Source organism: Oryx dammah, unplaced genomic scaffold (genome assembly GCF_014754425.2).
Source record: "Oryx dammah isolate SB20612 unplaced genomic scaffold, SCBI_Odam_1.1 HiC_scaffold_17, whole genome shotgun sequence".
Taxonomy (NCBI): domain Eukaryota; kingdom Metazoa; phylum Chordata; class Mammalia; order Artiodactyla; family Bovidae; genus Oryx; species Oryx dammah.
The window spans coordinates 32,682,686-32,699,116 of NW_024070201.1; the positions used below are offsets into that span (position 1 = coordinate 32,682,686).

The 16,431-nt window shown below is 50.1% G+C and overlaps 1 protein-coding gene across 1 annotated transcript in view; it reads left to right on the forward strand.

Annotated features, from left to right (window-relative positions):
• UBASH3B (ubiquitin associated and SH3 domain containing B) overlaps nt 1-16,431 on the forward strand; it is a 151,970-nt gene that overhangs the window by 113,221 nt on the left and 22,318 nt on the right. The window contains exons 2-6 of the mRNA XM_040258235.1: nt 2,304-2,357; nt 3,105-3,291; nt 4,792-4,990; nt 8,465-8,634; nt 13,217-13,425. Of these exons, the coding sequence (XP_040114169.1) occupies nt 2,304-2,357; nt 3,105-3,291; nt 4,792-4,990; nt 8,465-8,634; nt 13,217-13,425 (819 nt within the window). The remainder of the gene's footprint in view (nt 1-2,303; nt 2,358-3,104; nt 3,292-4,791; nt 4,991-8,464; nt 8,635-13,216; nt 13,426-16,431) is intronic.

A 16,431-nucleotide genomic window follows, 5' to 3' on the forward strand; every position in this document is an offset into this window, starting at 1 on the left:
TTCCTTAGCCTTTCACCACAGCCTTAATACCCAGACCTTTTGTTATCTTTCTCAGTTGTATCTGATTCCTCCCCAGAACTTGGCTTTTGAATTGCAGGGACCACAACTTAATGAGAGCTTTCATTTCCAGAGGATGTTCCTAGTGCTTAAGGAAAAATAAACTTCAGATAGGATATATTTCACTGGAGGAAGAACCTAGGAAAAAATGGATCCTTGATATAAATAGCACATTGTACGAGTGAGCTTTCCTTTTCCCAATTGTTCTTGAAATGATGGGCTTTTTTTTGGTGAGCTTAATCTCAGAGATTCTAACCTCTAAAAGACCATGTGGCCTCTGTCTAGGAAGTGGTAAAGGAAACAGGGCTGGCATCTTGGCAACAATTAATCACCTTATCCAGGTGTGGGGAAGTGAGGGTTTCCTACATTTCCAGCGTTTTTCTGCACCAGCCTCTGTTCCAAGGGGTTCCAAGGAGTCTGTCTTGCTTCTCCATAACCTCATCTTACTGTAAGGAGGCTTGTCTTCTAGAATGTTGTTCTACTTAGCTGTGCAGATTTTTTATTCTGATCATTTGGTATTTGTGCTTAGATTTTTGTGGGGGAAAAGGCATTTCTCTTTGGACCATGGAACAGAGAAACTGGGGCTGGCCTTGAATCAGGTTGGAGTCTGCCCTTCACCCGGCGCTCACTGATTGAATCTGGCTGTCCTGATTACATGACTCGACTTCCTTCACCTGAATGTCCCCTCATTAAGTGAAGCAGTTGGGCCCCTAGTTGATGTCTGAGGTCCCTTCCAATCTGACCCTCTGTGATTGTCACGGCGTCATCGGTTCTCACTGCTCCATAGAGGGACCAGGAAAAGAAAGGAGGATTTGGGCTCAGCAGGCAATCGGGAAAAGGATGCTTGGAAAGCTCATCAGTTTAAACTAGAAACTCCTCCCCTCTCTCCTCTCTCCCAAAGACCCTGAATTGAGGTAGTATAACCGGACAGGCGTAATTATTATTAGTCACCTCCAGTGTGTGGGGCTCTGTTGAAGGCTTCTTGCTTGTAGAGGAGTGGCACTGGGCGAATTCTGTCTCCATCGCCCTCACGCAATCTGCCACTCCCTGCCCAGGTCAAGTGTCTCCGTCCATGCTCTTAGGGTTCCCTGTGCCCTCCCCTCGTTGCACTGACCACCAGAGTGATTCAGTAGTTAGCTCTTCAAAGACCCCGTGAAGCCAGGGCCCATATAAGTCTTGATTTTCACTGTATTCCTAGAACCCAGCACAGTGCTGGCAGTCATTGCCATTCAAGATGTACATATTAAACAGTCATAAACTTGAATGCATGAATGGATGGACAAATAGCAAAACTGGGTACAAACCCAGAACTGTGGCTTTTGGAGACCCATCTGACATTTCAGAAGGGCTCTTCTCGGATGCCTGTGTACAAGGCTGTGACCTGCTGCCGGAACCACCCTGTGAGACCACTCCACTGCACACAGAACTCTGGAATGTTTCTCCAGCAGTGGGCTTCCCCTCTCTGGCCAGTCCCCTTTACCATGCGCTGCGTGTTGGACTCTCTGCAACCTTTTGGACTGTAGCCCGTCAGGCTCCTTTGTCTATGGGATTCTCCCCGCAAGAAGACTGCAGTGGGTTTTCATTTCCTCTTCCAGGGGATCTTCTCGACCCAGGAATTGAACCCTCGTCTCCCTGGCAGGCAGATTCTTTACCACTGAGCCACCTGGGAAGCCTTTACCCAGTGCTGTGTGTCCACAAAAATGTCTGTAAAGTCGTTGGAGACTCTGGATCCAGTCTGAGAATGCTGGTGGTGATTGAAGGAAAGTGGGAGGAGGCCTTGGATTGAACCAGACCAATTGTCCTTGTGGGCATTTAGCCTCAAGTCTTAACAGCCCCAGCACCACTTTCTAACACACTTTGCCAAAAGGCTGCAAATGAGAAAGTGCTCTGCAGGGGATCTGGGTCAGGAAAAGAGAGTGGGTGAAAGGGAAGGAGGGAAAAGCAAGACATGACAACCTTTAGGGAAGCAAAAATAAAAGTCTAATGTGGAAATGGCTAAAAATAGATGCCATGAGCCGTCAGGCTGCATGTGCATCGAATGCTAATGACATGGAAATTAATCACAGGTTCTGAGGTCCACAGGCTTTGCTGTGACCCCTGGGGGGGACACCCTGCAGCAGGTGTCTCCCTCACACCCCTGAAGAGGCTTCATCATGTCTGCTTCACACCCAGCTTTGTCACTGTGGTGGGAAAAGCTGATAGGAGGTTAAAAATACTAACAATAGAAATCTGATTTCTCCTTCCAGACAAAAAGCCTTGGCATCCACGGGAGGAAGAAGCGTTCAGGCAGCATGTGACTGGTTGGTATAAAATAAATAAATTGAGCAAATAGCATGTAATTAATCCCAAGTGTGTGTGTGTGGTTGAGTGGGGATGTGCAGCCTGTCTCTAATGGACCCTTCCAATGAGGAGAAGAGGCCGCGTGGCAAGCCATTTGCCCCGTGCCCTGGCCCCAGAGTGGGCTTCCCTCAGAGCTGTTGAAAGAAATTCAAAGCATTTCCAAGATGCTGTCTCTGTCATGATATTCACCCCTGCTCCCCACTCAGTCACTTAAAGATATGCTGTAGATACTGGACAAATCAGTTGACAAACATCCGCTGACCTCCCAGCAGGATAGGGCTACCTAGGGCTGACCCCACAGCGGCCCCCTCGAAGTTTCTCTTGTCTTCGGAGGCATGTGGGCTTAAGTGTAGACTGAACTGAAGGGACAGGCAGGCTGGACCCATGCTGGTGGGCTAGGAAAGGATTTGGAGTTGATCCTCAGTGCTTCCTGGAGAGGGTAGCCTTAGGATTTTGGCGGAGTGGGGGGGGGGAGTTGTGGGATGCAAATGCGATAGGACAGGCAGGAGAAGAAATGTTGGTGCATCTGAGAGTTGGTTACAAACTGTGCACCTCAGGAGGTAGATTTTTTAAAATACAAAACCAAAGACGCTCTCGCTTGCAGTGCGTGACGGGTAGAGGCTGCAAAGGATGGATCTTGATTTCGGTTCCCCCTTGGCTTCCGTGGTCCTCAAGTGAGGCCGGCTCGGCCCCCATCTCTCTGGCAGGTTGTTCTCCCACGTCGGCGACCCCTTCCTGGATGACCCCCTGCCCCGGGAGTACGTCCTCTACCTCCGTCCCACCGGGCCCTTGGCGCAGAAGCTCTCCGACTTCTGGCAGCAGTCGAAGCAGATCTGCGGCAAGAACAAGGCGCACAACATCTTCCCCCACATCACCCTCTGCCAGTTCTTCATGGTGAGCCACAGCCCCCGCCCCCCACCCCAGGGGGCCCACATCCCTCCTGCCCTGAGGGGCTGGAGTCAACGCTGGGAGCCTCGCAGGATGTTGGCAGAAACAGTCACGGCTCCAGAGCGGGATGAGCCTTGGGGGAGTCAGTGAGGTCGGCTGCTCACCCCAGTCTCGTCGTCCTCTCTTTATTTTGAGGATGGGGTGTGCAGCATGCAGGATCTTATGTATCCCATCAGGGATTGAACCTGCACCCCCTGCAACAGAGGTGCAGATTCGTGACCACCGGACCACCAGGAAAGTCCCTTGTCCTCTTTCTAATATCTGCCAAGACCCAGGAGCACACCAGGTCTGGTGTAGCATCGTGGTGACCACGTGCTCCTCAGGACGCAGGGGACAAGCCTGACCCACTGCATGGCCCACTGTTGTGGCAGCGATGATGGGAATGGATTCTCTGACCTGGCTTCCCCTTGTCGATCGTCTCCCTTCCCTCTGACCAAGAGCAGGCATTAGAAAGCTGGGGGTGAGAAATGTAATCTCGAGACAGGGAAGTGACTTTGGCCTCCTGCACACTGTCTACAGGTTTTGCCACATTAGAGGTCTTTCTAGAAATGGAAGGAGATACCTTTCTCCTGACATTGTTACCTGACCCATAATTCTAGCCTCATGAAGCTTAGGTAGTGACTGAATTAAATCCCTCTCATTCTAGTAAATGTAAACACATTTCATCTCCTTTGGTTCTCTGCAGAGATGGAGAATAACAGATGTATCCAGCTATAGTCACGATAAGGCAGAATGATCACACTTTAAGACAATATGTTTTTCTAATATTTGGGGTGGTTTTTCCAGAATCTCTTTCATATTCTCCATCCCCCACGCCCTTTTATAGGTGAAAATATGTTCCTAACACCTTGTCTTTCACCATTCACGCTGAAAATTAAAATGATGATCATTTCCTCTTAGTCACCCAGGATCTTTCTCAAAAGCATGTGGAGTTTTAGACACTCTCATTCTTTCTTCCAGTGCTCAGGGGGGTGGGGGTGTAGGAGGAGGAGGATGTCACAACTCTTGGAGCCTCATTCTCCCCTAGTATCGTGGGGTAAAGGTGGCATCAGCTTTGGATCATTTAGGCTGAAGAGAAAAGGCGCAGATGATGCCAAACAATAGAAAACACACAGCAACTTACCTTGGGGTGCTGCGTGCTCTCCTGGCGTGTCCCTCATGCTCCATTTCTGCTGGACCAGCCCTACTGCATTCTGGCGGGGCTCCAAGCACAGCATGGAGGGAGGGCGGGCGGAGGGGGTCCATTGCCCTGGTTTGATCTACCCACTGGATAATCTGTCTCCAGATAACTGGGAGGCTGCAGGTCTTCTCCCTCCTTGCAGACAGGAGCGATGGTTCCAGGGCTGCCTCCTCAGCCCCCAGTGTGGGGCAGAGGATACAGAAGTTAAGCAATGGCAGACACTGCCCCTTGGCTCTGAAAGAAGCCTCTTGTTTTTCCCCTGCCAGTGTGAGGACAGCAAGGTAGACGCCCTGGGGGAGGCCCTGCAGACCACCGTCAGCCGCTGGAGATGCAAGTTTTCAGCCCCGCTGCCCCTGGAGCTCTACACCTCCTCCAACTTTATCGGCCTCTTCGTGAAGGAAGACAGCGCAGAGGTCCTCAAGAAGTTTGCTGCCGACTTCGCAGCAGAAGCTGCCTCCAAAACTGGTGAGCCAGCCAGCCGCCAGGCCAGCCAGCCCTGGAAATCAGGAAGTCAGGAAGGAAGGGGACAGAAAGTGATGGTGGAGTCGGGAGGTCCTGCAGGAATGGGCAGAATGTGACCAAGAAGACAGCCGTTTCCTGCAGACCCCACACCTCTTGCCCCTTTGAAAAACATTCAGCTGCAGTTCTGCTGACCTCCTTGAGAGCAGGTGTGATGACACCCATGTTGAAGGCATGCAGGTGACTGTTCCTATTGATCTGTAAGCGTGTTCCTTCACAGCCCCGCCATCGGCTCCTCCCTTCAGTTCAGGAACATTTTGCTTTTTTTTTTTTTTGCTGCACCTCTTAGCTTTAGGGATCTTAGTTCCCCACTGGGGATTGAACCCAGGCCACAACAGTGAAAGCACTGAGTCCTAACCACTGGACCGCCAGGGAATACCCAGGGAACCTTCTTTTCCTCCTCCCAACCCCCCTAGCAGGCAGGCATTTATCTGGGTTGCCCTGTCCCCTCCATGAGGACTGAGGCCTTTGTTTAGGAGGTCGCACGGCCCAGAGAGGAGAGGGGAACCACTTAGCATCCAGTAATAAATCCACTGAGCCAATGACATCTTTCGTTTGACTAGCTGAAGCCCTGTAGACAAGCCCCAAACATTACGCCTTCACGATGCCACCTGCTCTTTGCATGGAAGGCCTCAGTTCAAGCCAGCAACTGAGGTTTGCTGTCAAAGGAATCTGCTTGGAGGGGTGCTCAGGATGTGTATCGACTCAATGGACAGAAGGCAGCACAGAGAGGGGACAAGAGACCAAGGTTTGCAAAGCTTTCCCGGGTGACTTCAGGTGCAGACAGCTCACTGAGCTCCACGAGGGCTTCACCTGCCATGGGACGGATGGACAGACAGTGGGTGGGGGAGTCTACTCGCTCCCCTTAGAATAGAATCACAGTCAGCAGGTATTTATTGGGCACCTACCGTGTGTTTCTCCATGCAGAATGCAGCAGGGAAGAAGCAGTGGTTTCTCCTGGCAGAGGCATGCTTGGGAAACCCTATTCGTGTAATGAGAGCTGTGAGGAGAAAGGCCAGCATGCCCCTGCGGGGTGGAGCAGGGCCCCCTTCACAGAGGAGAGGAGAGTCACCCCAGGAAGGTGTCGATCCACTAGACGGGCGTAGGGCCCTGCAGGAGGGCAGCACAAGCACAGGCAGGGAGGATCAGGGTGTTTGGGGGGCAGCAGCAGGGAGAGCACCCTGACCAGAGCCAAGGCCGTGAGCGTGTGCCCACCAGCGTCCTGGGTGTTGAGTGCAGAGCTGGCCGAGCCCCACCATCTGCTCCCTGGGCCCCTGGCCTTGGCCTCCACCTCACCTGCCCATGTCCCTAGCTGCTGTTTTCATCCCCAGCTCAGGCCCTTTTGGGCCTCCCTGGTAGCTCAGCTGGTAAAGAATCTGCCTGCAATGTGGGAGACCTAGGTTTGATCCCTGGGTTGGAAAGATCCCCTGGAGAAGGGAATGGCTACCCACTTCAGTATTCTGGGCTGGAGAATTCCATGGACAGAGGAACCTGGTGGGCTACAGTCCATGGGGTTGCAAAGAGTCAGACACAACTGAGTGACTGACTTTCACTTCAGGCCCTTTTGCTCAGGGTCCTTTAGCAGAAAATCTCCAAACAGGGCCCAGGACTCTAGGAAGAGTGTGGTGAGGGCCCAGACTCAGTGAGCTCTGCACTCTCAGAAGGACCCGGGCCCTTAGGTCACCTCTGTGAGCTGGGAACCGGGTCTTCTTAGACCCTACCCCACCCCCTCACCCCCCAGGGCTCATCTCTGCTGACTTGGGTGGAGCCTGCCCGCTTCACAAACGCTTAATGTTTCAGACAAATGGCATCATCGCCAGATTATTTCCTGTTCCCATCCCTCCACCTCAGGGAAACAGCTCTTTTTCATCCCACAGTAGCTATTGTCAAAACCACTAAAACTCCCACAAGAACCAAGTCTGATGTTGTAGCCACAAAATCCCAGTCCCTCCCAAATGAGTAAACCAGGTCTCGGCCAGGACGCGGCTGATTTATAAAGCGCATATGGTGGGCCCTTGCTGGCTTTCCTGCCAGGAAGAGGGAGAACCAGCTCCCCTCCAAGTGCCTGAGCCATCTCCCCGAGAACGGGCCTGCCAGGCTGGCATCTCAGCCCTGGTGCTGCCCCCTGGTGGTGATTCGGAGAACTGGCTGGCCCAGCCTGGACAGGTCTTTAGAAATTGTGCCTTGGTATTCAGAGGTGTGGCAGACCCAGCTTCCACCAGTGAGTGAGTAGATGAAGTGTCATCCTTCATCTTTGGTGGTTTACGGAGATTCATTTGTGTGTATTCAGTCATTTAACAAATACTGAAAATCCACAGGGGTGCCTGCTGAGCAAGAGAGGAAGGGTGCTTTGTAACATACAAACAAGACACAGAGCCCTCACCTCAGAGGCTTTTATACCAAAGATACACAATGCAGTATAACAGAAAAAGTACTCAAAGCCACTGACCCAGGGACGATCCCTGGTTGGGAAACTAACTCTCACATGCCACACAGCATGGCCAAAACCCCCCAGAGACCCAAACCTACTTCCATCTCTGTGTGACTAGAGCAAGCCCCTTGATTCCTGGAATTCCCTTCTGTCGTATCTTCTTCAGTGTTCTAACTTGGACAGTAAATGACTCTCCCCAACTGAAAACACATACGAAAGACAGAAGGCACTGCCTTGTGTAGGTAGGCTGGTTTGTTTTGTTTTTTTTCAGGGCCTCTTAGATAGCCTGCATACTTGAAACCTATGGCTCTTAATCAGAGGTGATTTGCCCCCCCCACCCCCCTGCCAGTACACTTGGCAGTCTCTGGAGTCGTGCTTGATTGTCACAACTTTGTGGGTGCTGCTGGCATCTGGTCGGTGGGGGCCAGGGATGCAGCTAAAGACCCAATACTGCACAAGACATCCCTGCTACGAAGAGTAATCTGATCCAAAATGACAATGAGAAACCCTGTTTTAAAGTTTGAAAGTAATCCATCCCCCCCCCCCCACCCCCCGCATTTCTCCATCAGAGCCACCCAGGAGCTAAAAGACTTGATTTCAAAACGAAGACAACTCAGCTTTGGGAGTTGCAGGATGGCAAAATTTGCTCCATACTTATCTCATCCCTTTAGGTCTCGATTTCCTCATCTGAATGATTGGGCCAGTGATACTCATCTGGATTTGTTCTGAGCAGCCAGCAGTCAAAACGATTGCCTCTCAGCTGATCCAGAAAAGCCAGATACATGGCTGTTTCTCTCTCGGACTGTGGGTTGTTACCTCCCCACCCACCCTTATTCAGCTGCCAAGGAGGAGAGAAACAGCTTTTGTCTGACCGAGGGGCTCCCTCCTCTACTTGCTGGGAAGCAGTTTTATCAGGGCACCGTTCTGTGTCCTTCCTCGTGTCTCCACCATCGCAGTGCGCCAACTGCCTGTCTCCTCCCTTCCTCTAGAAGTGCACGTGGAACCCCACAAGAAGCAGCTGCACGTGACCCTGGCTTACCACTTCCAAGCCAGCCACCTGCCCACCCTGGAGAAGCTCGCCCAGAACATCGACGTCAAACTCGGGTGTGATTGGGTGGCCACCATATTCTCCCGGGATATCCGATTTGCTAACCACGAGGTAACATCTCACTGGGGCTCCTGCCCCTGCCAGGGATGCCGGGCGCTGTCAGCACCAGCAGTGCTTGCTGCTGAGGGGAGACGGACACCCGAGGCAGGCAGTGGGGCCAGCACTGGACCAGGAGTCAGCCAGCCCGGGATTTCGTCCAAGCGCTGGCTGGCTCACTGGGAATCTGTGCATCTCTCGTCTCTGGGTCCCACGTGGCTGAGCTGTGTAATATTCCCCACTCTTCTGTCTGCCCTGCCAGCCTTACCAGAATAGGATAGAAATGAAACAGAATAGATAGAAAAGCATGTCGGTAAATTTTAAAATATTCTCTCTGTTCATGGGATGACATCATCCTGATCTTAGATGAGAAAGATAGCTAAATACAAAAGAAAATCTGTGAACACGTAGTTAACAGGTATTTGCTGTGGCATGCACGTTCCCCTGGAACATACTAAAATTTTAAAATGTCCTCTGCTCAAGGAGTTTGAGTCCAGTGGGGGAGAGAGAGAACAGATGCATATGAAATGAAGGCATGGACCAAATATGAGGAGAGTGTGTGTGCATCACATAGGGGGCCTAAGAGGGACAGGCGGAACCGCTGGCACGGTGCTGGCATCCTTTTGAGGGAATCCACGTTGCTTTCCAGGATCAGTGTGCCACCTCTAAAGAGTCTTGCTGTACTTTTTCTCCTGAAAGAGAAGCTGAGACCCAGGAATTCAGTGACTGGTCAAAGCTAAAGAGCAACTTAGGACCAGAACTGAAGCCAAAAGCCAGAGATTCTGATAAGTAAAGATGGGCAACCCATCTAAAAAGAGACCAGAGTCTGCAAAAATTGTCCTCCGGTTTAACTACATTTGTGACACATAATTTATCTCCTAGTTTTTCACCAGCAAAAGAACTGATATTTTTGTTTATATAGACTTTTAACATCCTTTAGACATTTAAAAAAAAAAATATGAAGAGATTCAGGGTCTAGGTCAGGCGACCTCATTGTTGATTTGAATGTGGTGGGAAGAGCCAGCCCAGGATTGAGGTCCATGGGGTCCAAAAGGATCAGGGATGTGCAGCTTTGTCTGGCTCTGCTGATGGGACCATCACATCCTCCTTCCAAGTCATTTGATGCAAGTTTCTGTAAAGACACAGCAAGGAGACTGAGTGTAGCCTTCCTTCAAAATTCTGACGTCTCCTGGACTTGCTTAGCATGAGCCCTAAGTAGAACAAAAGAGGTGTAGCTGAATGGATCCCTTCCGAGGGCAGGGGAAAAACAGTCAAGGGTGGCATGCCAACGGGGTGTGAGAAGTCACCTTTCCAAGAGAAGGGAGGTGGCAATAGAATTTTCCAAGGAGTATCTTCTAATCAACACTGCCCTCCAGTTAACTCAGAGGGTAATTGCTTTTCTGCCTGACCCACATTCTGCTCAATTGGCACCAAGGGAATGAGACAGCTAGTGCCCACAGGAATTATTTTCTAAAAATAACATGGCCTCTTTTTATCTATTTGTAAAAACTCATTTATTACTGCTCCTCCTGATCAAGCTCTCCGTCCAGGGTCATCTGGCTTTACCTGAGCCCCCTGCATATATAAACTTCACCTTGCCTTCTACCTCCTCCTGTGCTCAGGAGGCAGGACTAAGTGATCGATCCAGTGACGTAACAGATGTCCAGACAAGGCGAGTGGTTTAGGCAAGGACAGTCAGCAGGTGACGCCTAGGAATCCTCCGAGGTCCCACCCCTCTGCTGTTCAGGTGCTGACTTGTGGGCTTGCACGTGCCTGTTTGTGCTTCACACTGTCTCTTCCACGTTCAGTGTGCCACACTAGTTTTATGTGCCAACCACTGGAAATCTAGAGGAAGAGCCGAGTTCTAGAAAAAGCATAGATTTTGGAGTCAAGCACACATGGCTTCAAATCCTGACTCCCTATTTTAGCAGTAGTTAGATTCGCATTTACAGCTTCTAGATAGTAACCCAGTCCTTAGTTCTCTTGGGTGCAAAACAGTGATGACATTTTGCTAGACTGTTGGTATGGACTAGAGGGCCTCCCATAAGAGAGGTTGCAGCAACAACAGCAAAATTGGCATAGTTGTGAAAAGGGCTTCAAAGGCAAAGAGGGTCAGTTCCTATCATCACAAAGGACTGTACCTGCCCTTCGCAGGGTAGCAAACTTTGAGCTTAGTCCCCAAGTAGGAAGGGAGGAAAACATACTTGAAATAGACTCGAGAATTCTTACAAGTAGATGCTAGACATAAGAGAGTAAGTATCTTGTAGGACAAAACTTGGAGAAGGGAATGGCAATCCACTCTGGTGTCCTTGCCTGGAGAATCCCATGGGCAGAGGAGCCTGGTGTGGGCTACAGTCCATGGACTTGCAAAGAGTCAGACGCAACTGAGTGACTAACACTTTCAGGACAAAACTAAGCAGTGTGTCCTGAGATCTCCCAAACTTGGGCTGACTTTTGCACGCCGTGTGGTTTCAGTGAGCAGGAAAGAACTATGGGGACCTGAGCACCGGTTATAATTTAAGATTTGCTGCAGTACATTGATTTTCTTTATTGCTCATTCGGTAAATCAAAGCTCCTTGTTGTGCAACTGCTCTCTGCCTAGGAGTTGTACCTTCTGCTCCTTTCTGTACCTCAACCTCCCTGGGATCTCCTAGAGCCAGAAGACTCACCCCCAAGTGAAAGGAGGGATGAGATCTTCTCTGTCATTTTTGAGTTTCTCAAAGGAAAGGCCTGCCACTCAGTCAGAGGTATCATTACCCAAGACTGTGCTATGCTTGAGCATCTAAGGAACCTGAGTTTAGACTTGTTCCCTGTGACTCGGTGCCTCTCTCCACCCTGTTCCAGGAAAAGGAGCATTGCTTCTGGTGTCTCATCACATACCTAGCTTAGAGATTTAAGTGGTTGGTTGTGAATTTTTTTTCTTTTTCCTTAAGCTGTTTTTTAACAACCCAGCAAAAAAAACCTTCCTGGTTCATTTGGAAATGTAATTTGAGTGTGTATCTGACAGAGGAGTGGGAAGTCGATGGGATGGAAGATCTAGAACCAACAGATGCTGGAGTGAGGATTCGGAGAGGAAGTGGGTGCCCTAAATAAAAGGGATGTCAGAAATCCAGTGGGGCATTCGAGTTCTGTGCATTATCACATTCATTCTCTGGTGGGGGGAAATAATTTTTACTGACTCTTCTCATTAGAGATTTCCAGAAGGAAATTCTTTTTGACATGTTCTGATGGATCACCTTGACCCCAGGGAGCCAATTAGCTCACAGGCCTACCTAGCATAGGCTTTGGGGGTTAGCATCAGCTTGATGGAAAGATAACCCCTTGAAAGCCAGGTGTCATGGTTCAATAGAAATAATTACACCTCTTCTGTGTACCAGAGTCCTCAGGAGTTTTCTTAGATTGTCTCATTTAGCTTTTATAGTCCAAGTATTATTTTACAGATGAGAAAATGAAATGGTAGCCGCTCAGTCATGTCCAACTCTTTGCAATCCCATGGACTGTAGGCCACCAGGTTAGTCTGTCCATGGGATTCTCCAAGCAAGAATACTGGCGTGGGTTCCCATGCCATCTTCCAAGGGATCTTCTTGACCTAGGGTTTGAACCTGGATCTCCAGCATTGCAGGCAGATTCTTTACCGTCTGAGCCACCAGGGAATCCCCTGCAGATGAGAAATAACAGAGGCCAAACAAAGTTAAAAACCCATACGTGGGAACCAGAATACTTAGCTATCCTCTAGCGGCTTCAGGATTGAAGGAAAAGCTGATAAAACAGCTCCGTCTTAGTGTCCCCTTATGAAACACATGGAAAAATATTTTCCTTAGTATTGAGGTCTCCTGCTGTTAACAGAAAAGTAGTAAAATATTAATAGATGTTTTCCAGAGTATCTTCATACCTCTGCCTGTGAGGCAAAATAAATAAGGAGGCAAAATATGGAATAAATCAGACGAATGACATGGCCTGGGGTTGGCCCAAGGGGCTTTTTCTGAGCCCAAAGAGGGAACACGTGGTCTCCACCTGCTGACTGACAAGAGCTGGTTACACAGAGGACACTGATGGCTGTGAAAGATATTTTTCTTTCGAGGTCTTTGTTAACCATGGAGGTTTAAAGAAAGCTCTTTGAAGGCAGGACCATGTCTTATTTGAGCTGCTCAGTTACATGGAGAGGAGACATTTTGTCCCCAAAGCCTTCCTAGCAGAGTCTCTCATCTGGGTGTTGGTGACATTGAACGGAAGACTCCTTTCCATGAGCTGTGTGTCCAGGGTCTCTTACAGCATCAACGTGGCAGACAGAGCAGGGATAAACGAGGTCCAAACCCGTCTGTAAAGCAGTTTACTGGAGAACCTACAGGTTTTCGTATGAATTTCTAAAAGCCATGTCTTTTGAAGCAAAGCTATGCCTGAAGGAAAGTCTAGAACGAGCCAGAAGCACTAGCACATCCTGAGAGGAGGAGAAACTCCTTCTGATCTGAATCCAGATCTACTCGGAGCCTACAGACTCCAGAGGTGCCCGTGAACGCGAGCAGAGCCCACAGGCGGGCCCTGAGCGCTCAGCAGAACTGGTCAGGCATGGGCCTCATGCCTCCCTCTCCTTTTCCAGACATTGCAGGTGATCTACCCATATGCCCCACAGAACGACGACGAGCTGGAGCTGGTCCCCGGGGACTTCATCTTCATGTCGCCCATGGAGCAGACCAGCACCAGCGAGGGCTGGATCTACGGCACGTCCCTGACCACGGGCTGCTCCGGACTCCTGCCGGAGAACTACATCACCAAGGCCGACGAGTGCAGCACCTGGATATTTCACGGGTGAGCCCATGCCGGGCTCTCTGCCTGCTGCTTTTTGAAGGACACTATGGCCCTTGAGGTGACAGGACACAGTGCATGCAGTCCAGCGCTCTTGGCCCCAGACGTTCAGGGAAGGGCGGAGCTGGGGCACGGGAAGAGTGGGATGCCCCGCTTTACCCCACCCGCCACCATGGCTGGAACATCTGTCAGAGTTCTCCATCAGAGACCAAACAGACTGCTTAGGGGACATCTCTTCTGGCCTCAGTGTGGGTCAGCCCACCACCAAGTCTTTATGGCTTTGGGGCTTCTGTGCACTTTGTCCCAGGTCATTGCACAGACTCCCCAGAGAAGCAGGACAGATTCCCACTATGCCAGCCAGCCAGTAGTGAACAGGTTTGCCAAGGTCAGGGGACCTAACCGCCTGAGCCAGTCCTCAGACCTGGCACATGAATGCCTAGATGACAGAGACCATTTCTATGGAAACGGGTGACCTCCAGAGGCTGAGAGAGGCAGGCGGTCCCTGCCCCACCCAGGTCTTCTGTGGAGTGCCCCCAGACCAGCCTGCTCCCACGTTGAGAGTGGCCTGTGTTGTATAGCCAGCTTTGTCCTGATGGGTGCCTCTTGTTCCTCTTTTATGCTTCTTAATCCGGGAAGTTCAGAGCCAGCCCTTCCCTGGTGCATTTTGGGCATCTGGCCAGGGCGTGCATGCTGGTTTGTTTCCCTCCCTCTTGTTCTTGCCATGTGCCAACATGGCTGAGAGCCGGAAGCTCTGAACACCAGCTGCATGGTGTGCAACGTTGTTATTACTGTCATAAAAGAGAAGCAGAGATGGGCAATTTCACTGAGTGTTTTGCCTAAATGGAGAAAAGAAAAGACAGTCCCCTCCCCTGATTAGCAGCGGGCAAACCACAAACCCGATGATGAGAAAGAGTATCTTCTTCCCTAATAACCCTCCCCAGCAAGCCTCCCTCTTCCTTCCCACCCCCACCCCATGAACATCCAGCATTTTGTAGCTCAGAACAGAAGGTCAAAGCTGCCTCGTGTTCCCCAGACCATTGCTTCTTCAGAAATGTTTCTAAGTTGGGTTTCCAAAGTCACCATTGTTTTTTGTCGGGTTGGTTGGGCTTTTTTTTGGCCATGTCATGTAGCATGTGGGATCTTAGTTTCCCAACCAAGGATCGAACTCGTGCCCCGCTGCCTGAATCCAGGAAGCTCAGAGTCTTAACCCCTGGACCGCCAGGGTAGTCCCCAAAGTAACCATTTTATGCCTATAAAAAAACAAATGCAGTATTTGTGAAGAAACATAATCAAAAGATTTGATGATACCCAGCTCCCAGATCATTCTTACCAGTAGGGCTCGCTGTGGAAGAAGTACATGCAGGGGGATTCCTGCTAGCCCCGTGCAGGTCTCTGCATCCAGACTGCTCTGCTGGAGCTAGAGCTCAGCTGAAAAGGGCAGCCTCGGCGCCCTCAGTCCACGGACCCCAGGGAGGTCAGTGTGTCACCTCCCTTTATTTTGGGAACTATGTCTGAAATTTCACTATCAGCTTCCACAGCCAACCCGGCTGAGAGTGGGGAAATACTAATGTATTAGGTGTTAGGGTGCCATAATTACGAATTTGAGTTTTTATTCTAGTAGTCTTGAATTCAAATCCTAACTCTCCCATGCACCAGCTGTGTGACCTTGGCCAAGCTGCATGACCTCTCTGAGCCTCAGTTTGCTAATCTAGGAGATGAAGATAACAATTGCGTTTCCCTCATAGGTATCTGTGAACACTGCTTCTTAGGGATCACTGTCATGTATAAAACAGCACTGGGTCTAAAACAGCCATTAGCTTTATGGTTATTTTTCTCTAACTTGTCTTTCCTAGTCCTCTCTTACATGCTCACCAAATCAGAGGTCCCTTCCACTGCAGTGATCCTATAGAAGAGTGGTGCTTTCCTGTTTACCCCAGAAGTGGAAATGACTCAGAGAGGCTATCAGATAGTCCTGTTTCACTCCTAATCCCAGGTAGCCTGGGGGAGGGAGAGTCACAGGGCTCCTCAAGTAGGACCTGCTGACTTGCTGAGAAGTTGCAGAGGGGATTCCAGCATCAGGGAGGGACTTGGGGGGTCAGCGACCCTTCACGACTCTTCTTCCTCTGTCCTTCTCAAGTTTTCTGAGTCCCTCCTAAGGAAACATTTTCCTACCACCTTTGTGAGAGCACCTCGCCTGGTTCTGAGTATCTCCAGACACGTCGGTTAGCGGAAGCCTCTGAGTTGGAGTGGGCTAAGCAGTCGTCCTCCTCAGCTGACCCCCAGGTCTGATGTGTCCTTGGGAGGTGTTTCCATGGTAATTACGGGTGTCAGGTACATCATCCTTTCTACTCTGCACCTGATCGGACTGTGGTCTGACTGGAACTGTCGGCCTCACGCTGTCTCAGGGAGTCGGGGCCTTTGATTCCAGTGATGCCTGAGAAGAGGAGGAGGCCGGCAGCCTCCTTGCCAGCTGAGCTGAAGGAGAAGGGATCCTGTCGGTGTCTTCACAGCTGCAATACAGTGCAGAAATTAGGAAACATGTACAAGCATGACGTCAGGACGATTCCATAGATCCAGACATTTCAGGCCCTGAAGCTTTGATGAATCAGACAGTGAAACTGAATTTTCTTTAACTCTGTGATGTTTAGGAGGGTCTCCGTTTAAAATGAAAACAGCCAGTCTATGAGACTGTGAGTGGCACAAGATTTCCTTAGAAATAACAAAAAAGAATAACCAAAAAGCTAATGGCTGTGTTAGATTGAGTGCTGTTTTGTACATATGGAACTTTACCCTGATTACAAAGCAGCAAGAAATCTAAAATTAAAATCTTCTCCCTTGACACCACCCATCGATGCAGGAGGAGCTGTCCGTCGCATTTGCCTAACAACCATATTTGAATTGCAGTGTTTTATTAGATAAAGCTCTTTGGAAGCTTTGCTAATGAGAATAATTTAAACACGGCATGATCTGCTGCCTGTCTTTCAGCGAGACCTCTTTGAGGGGCTTCTA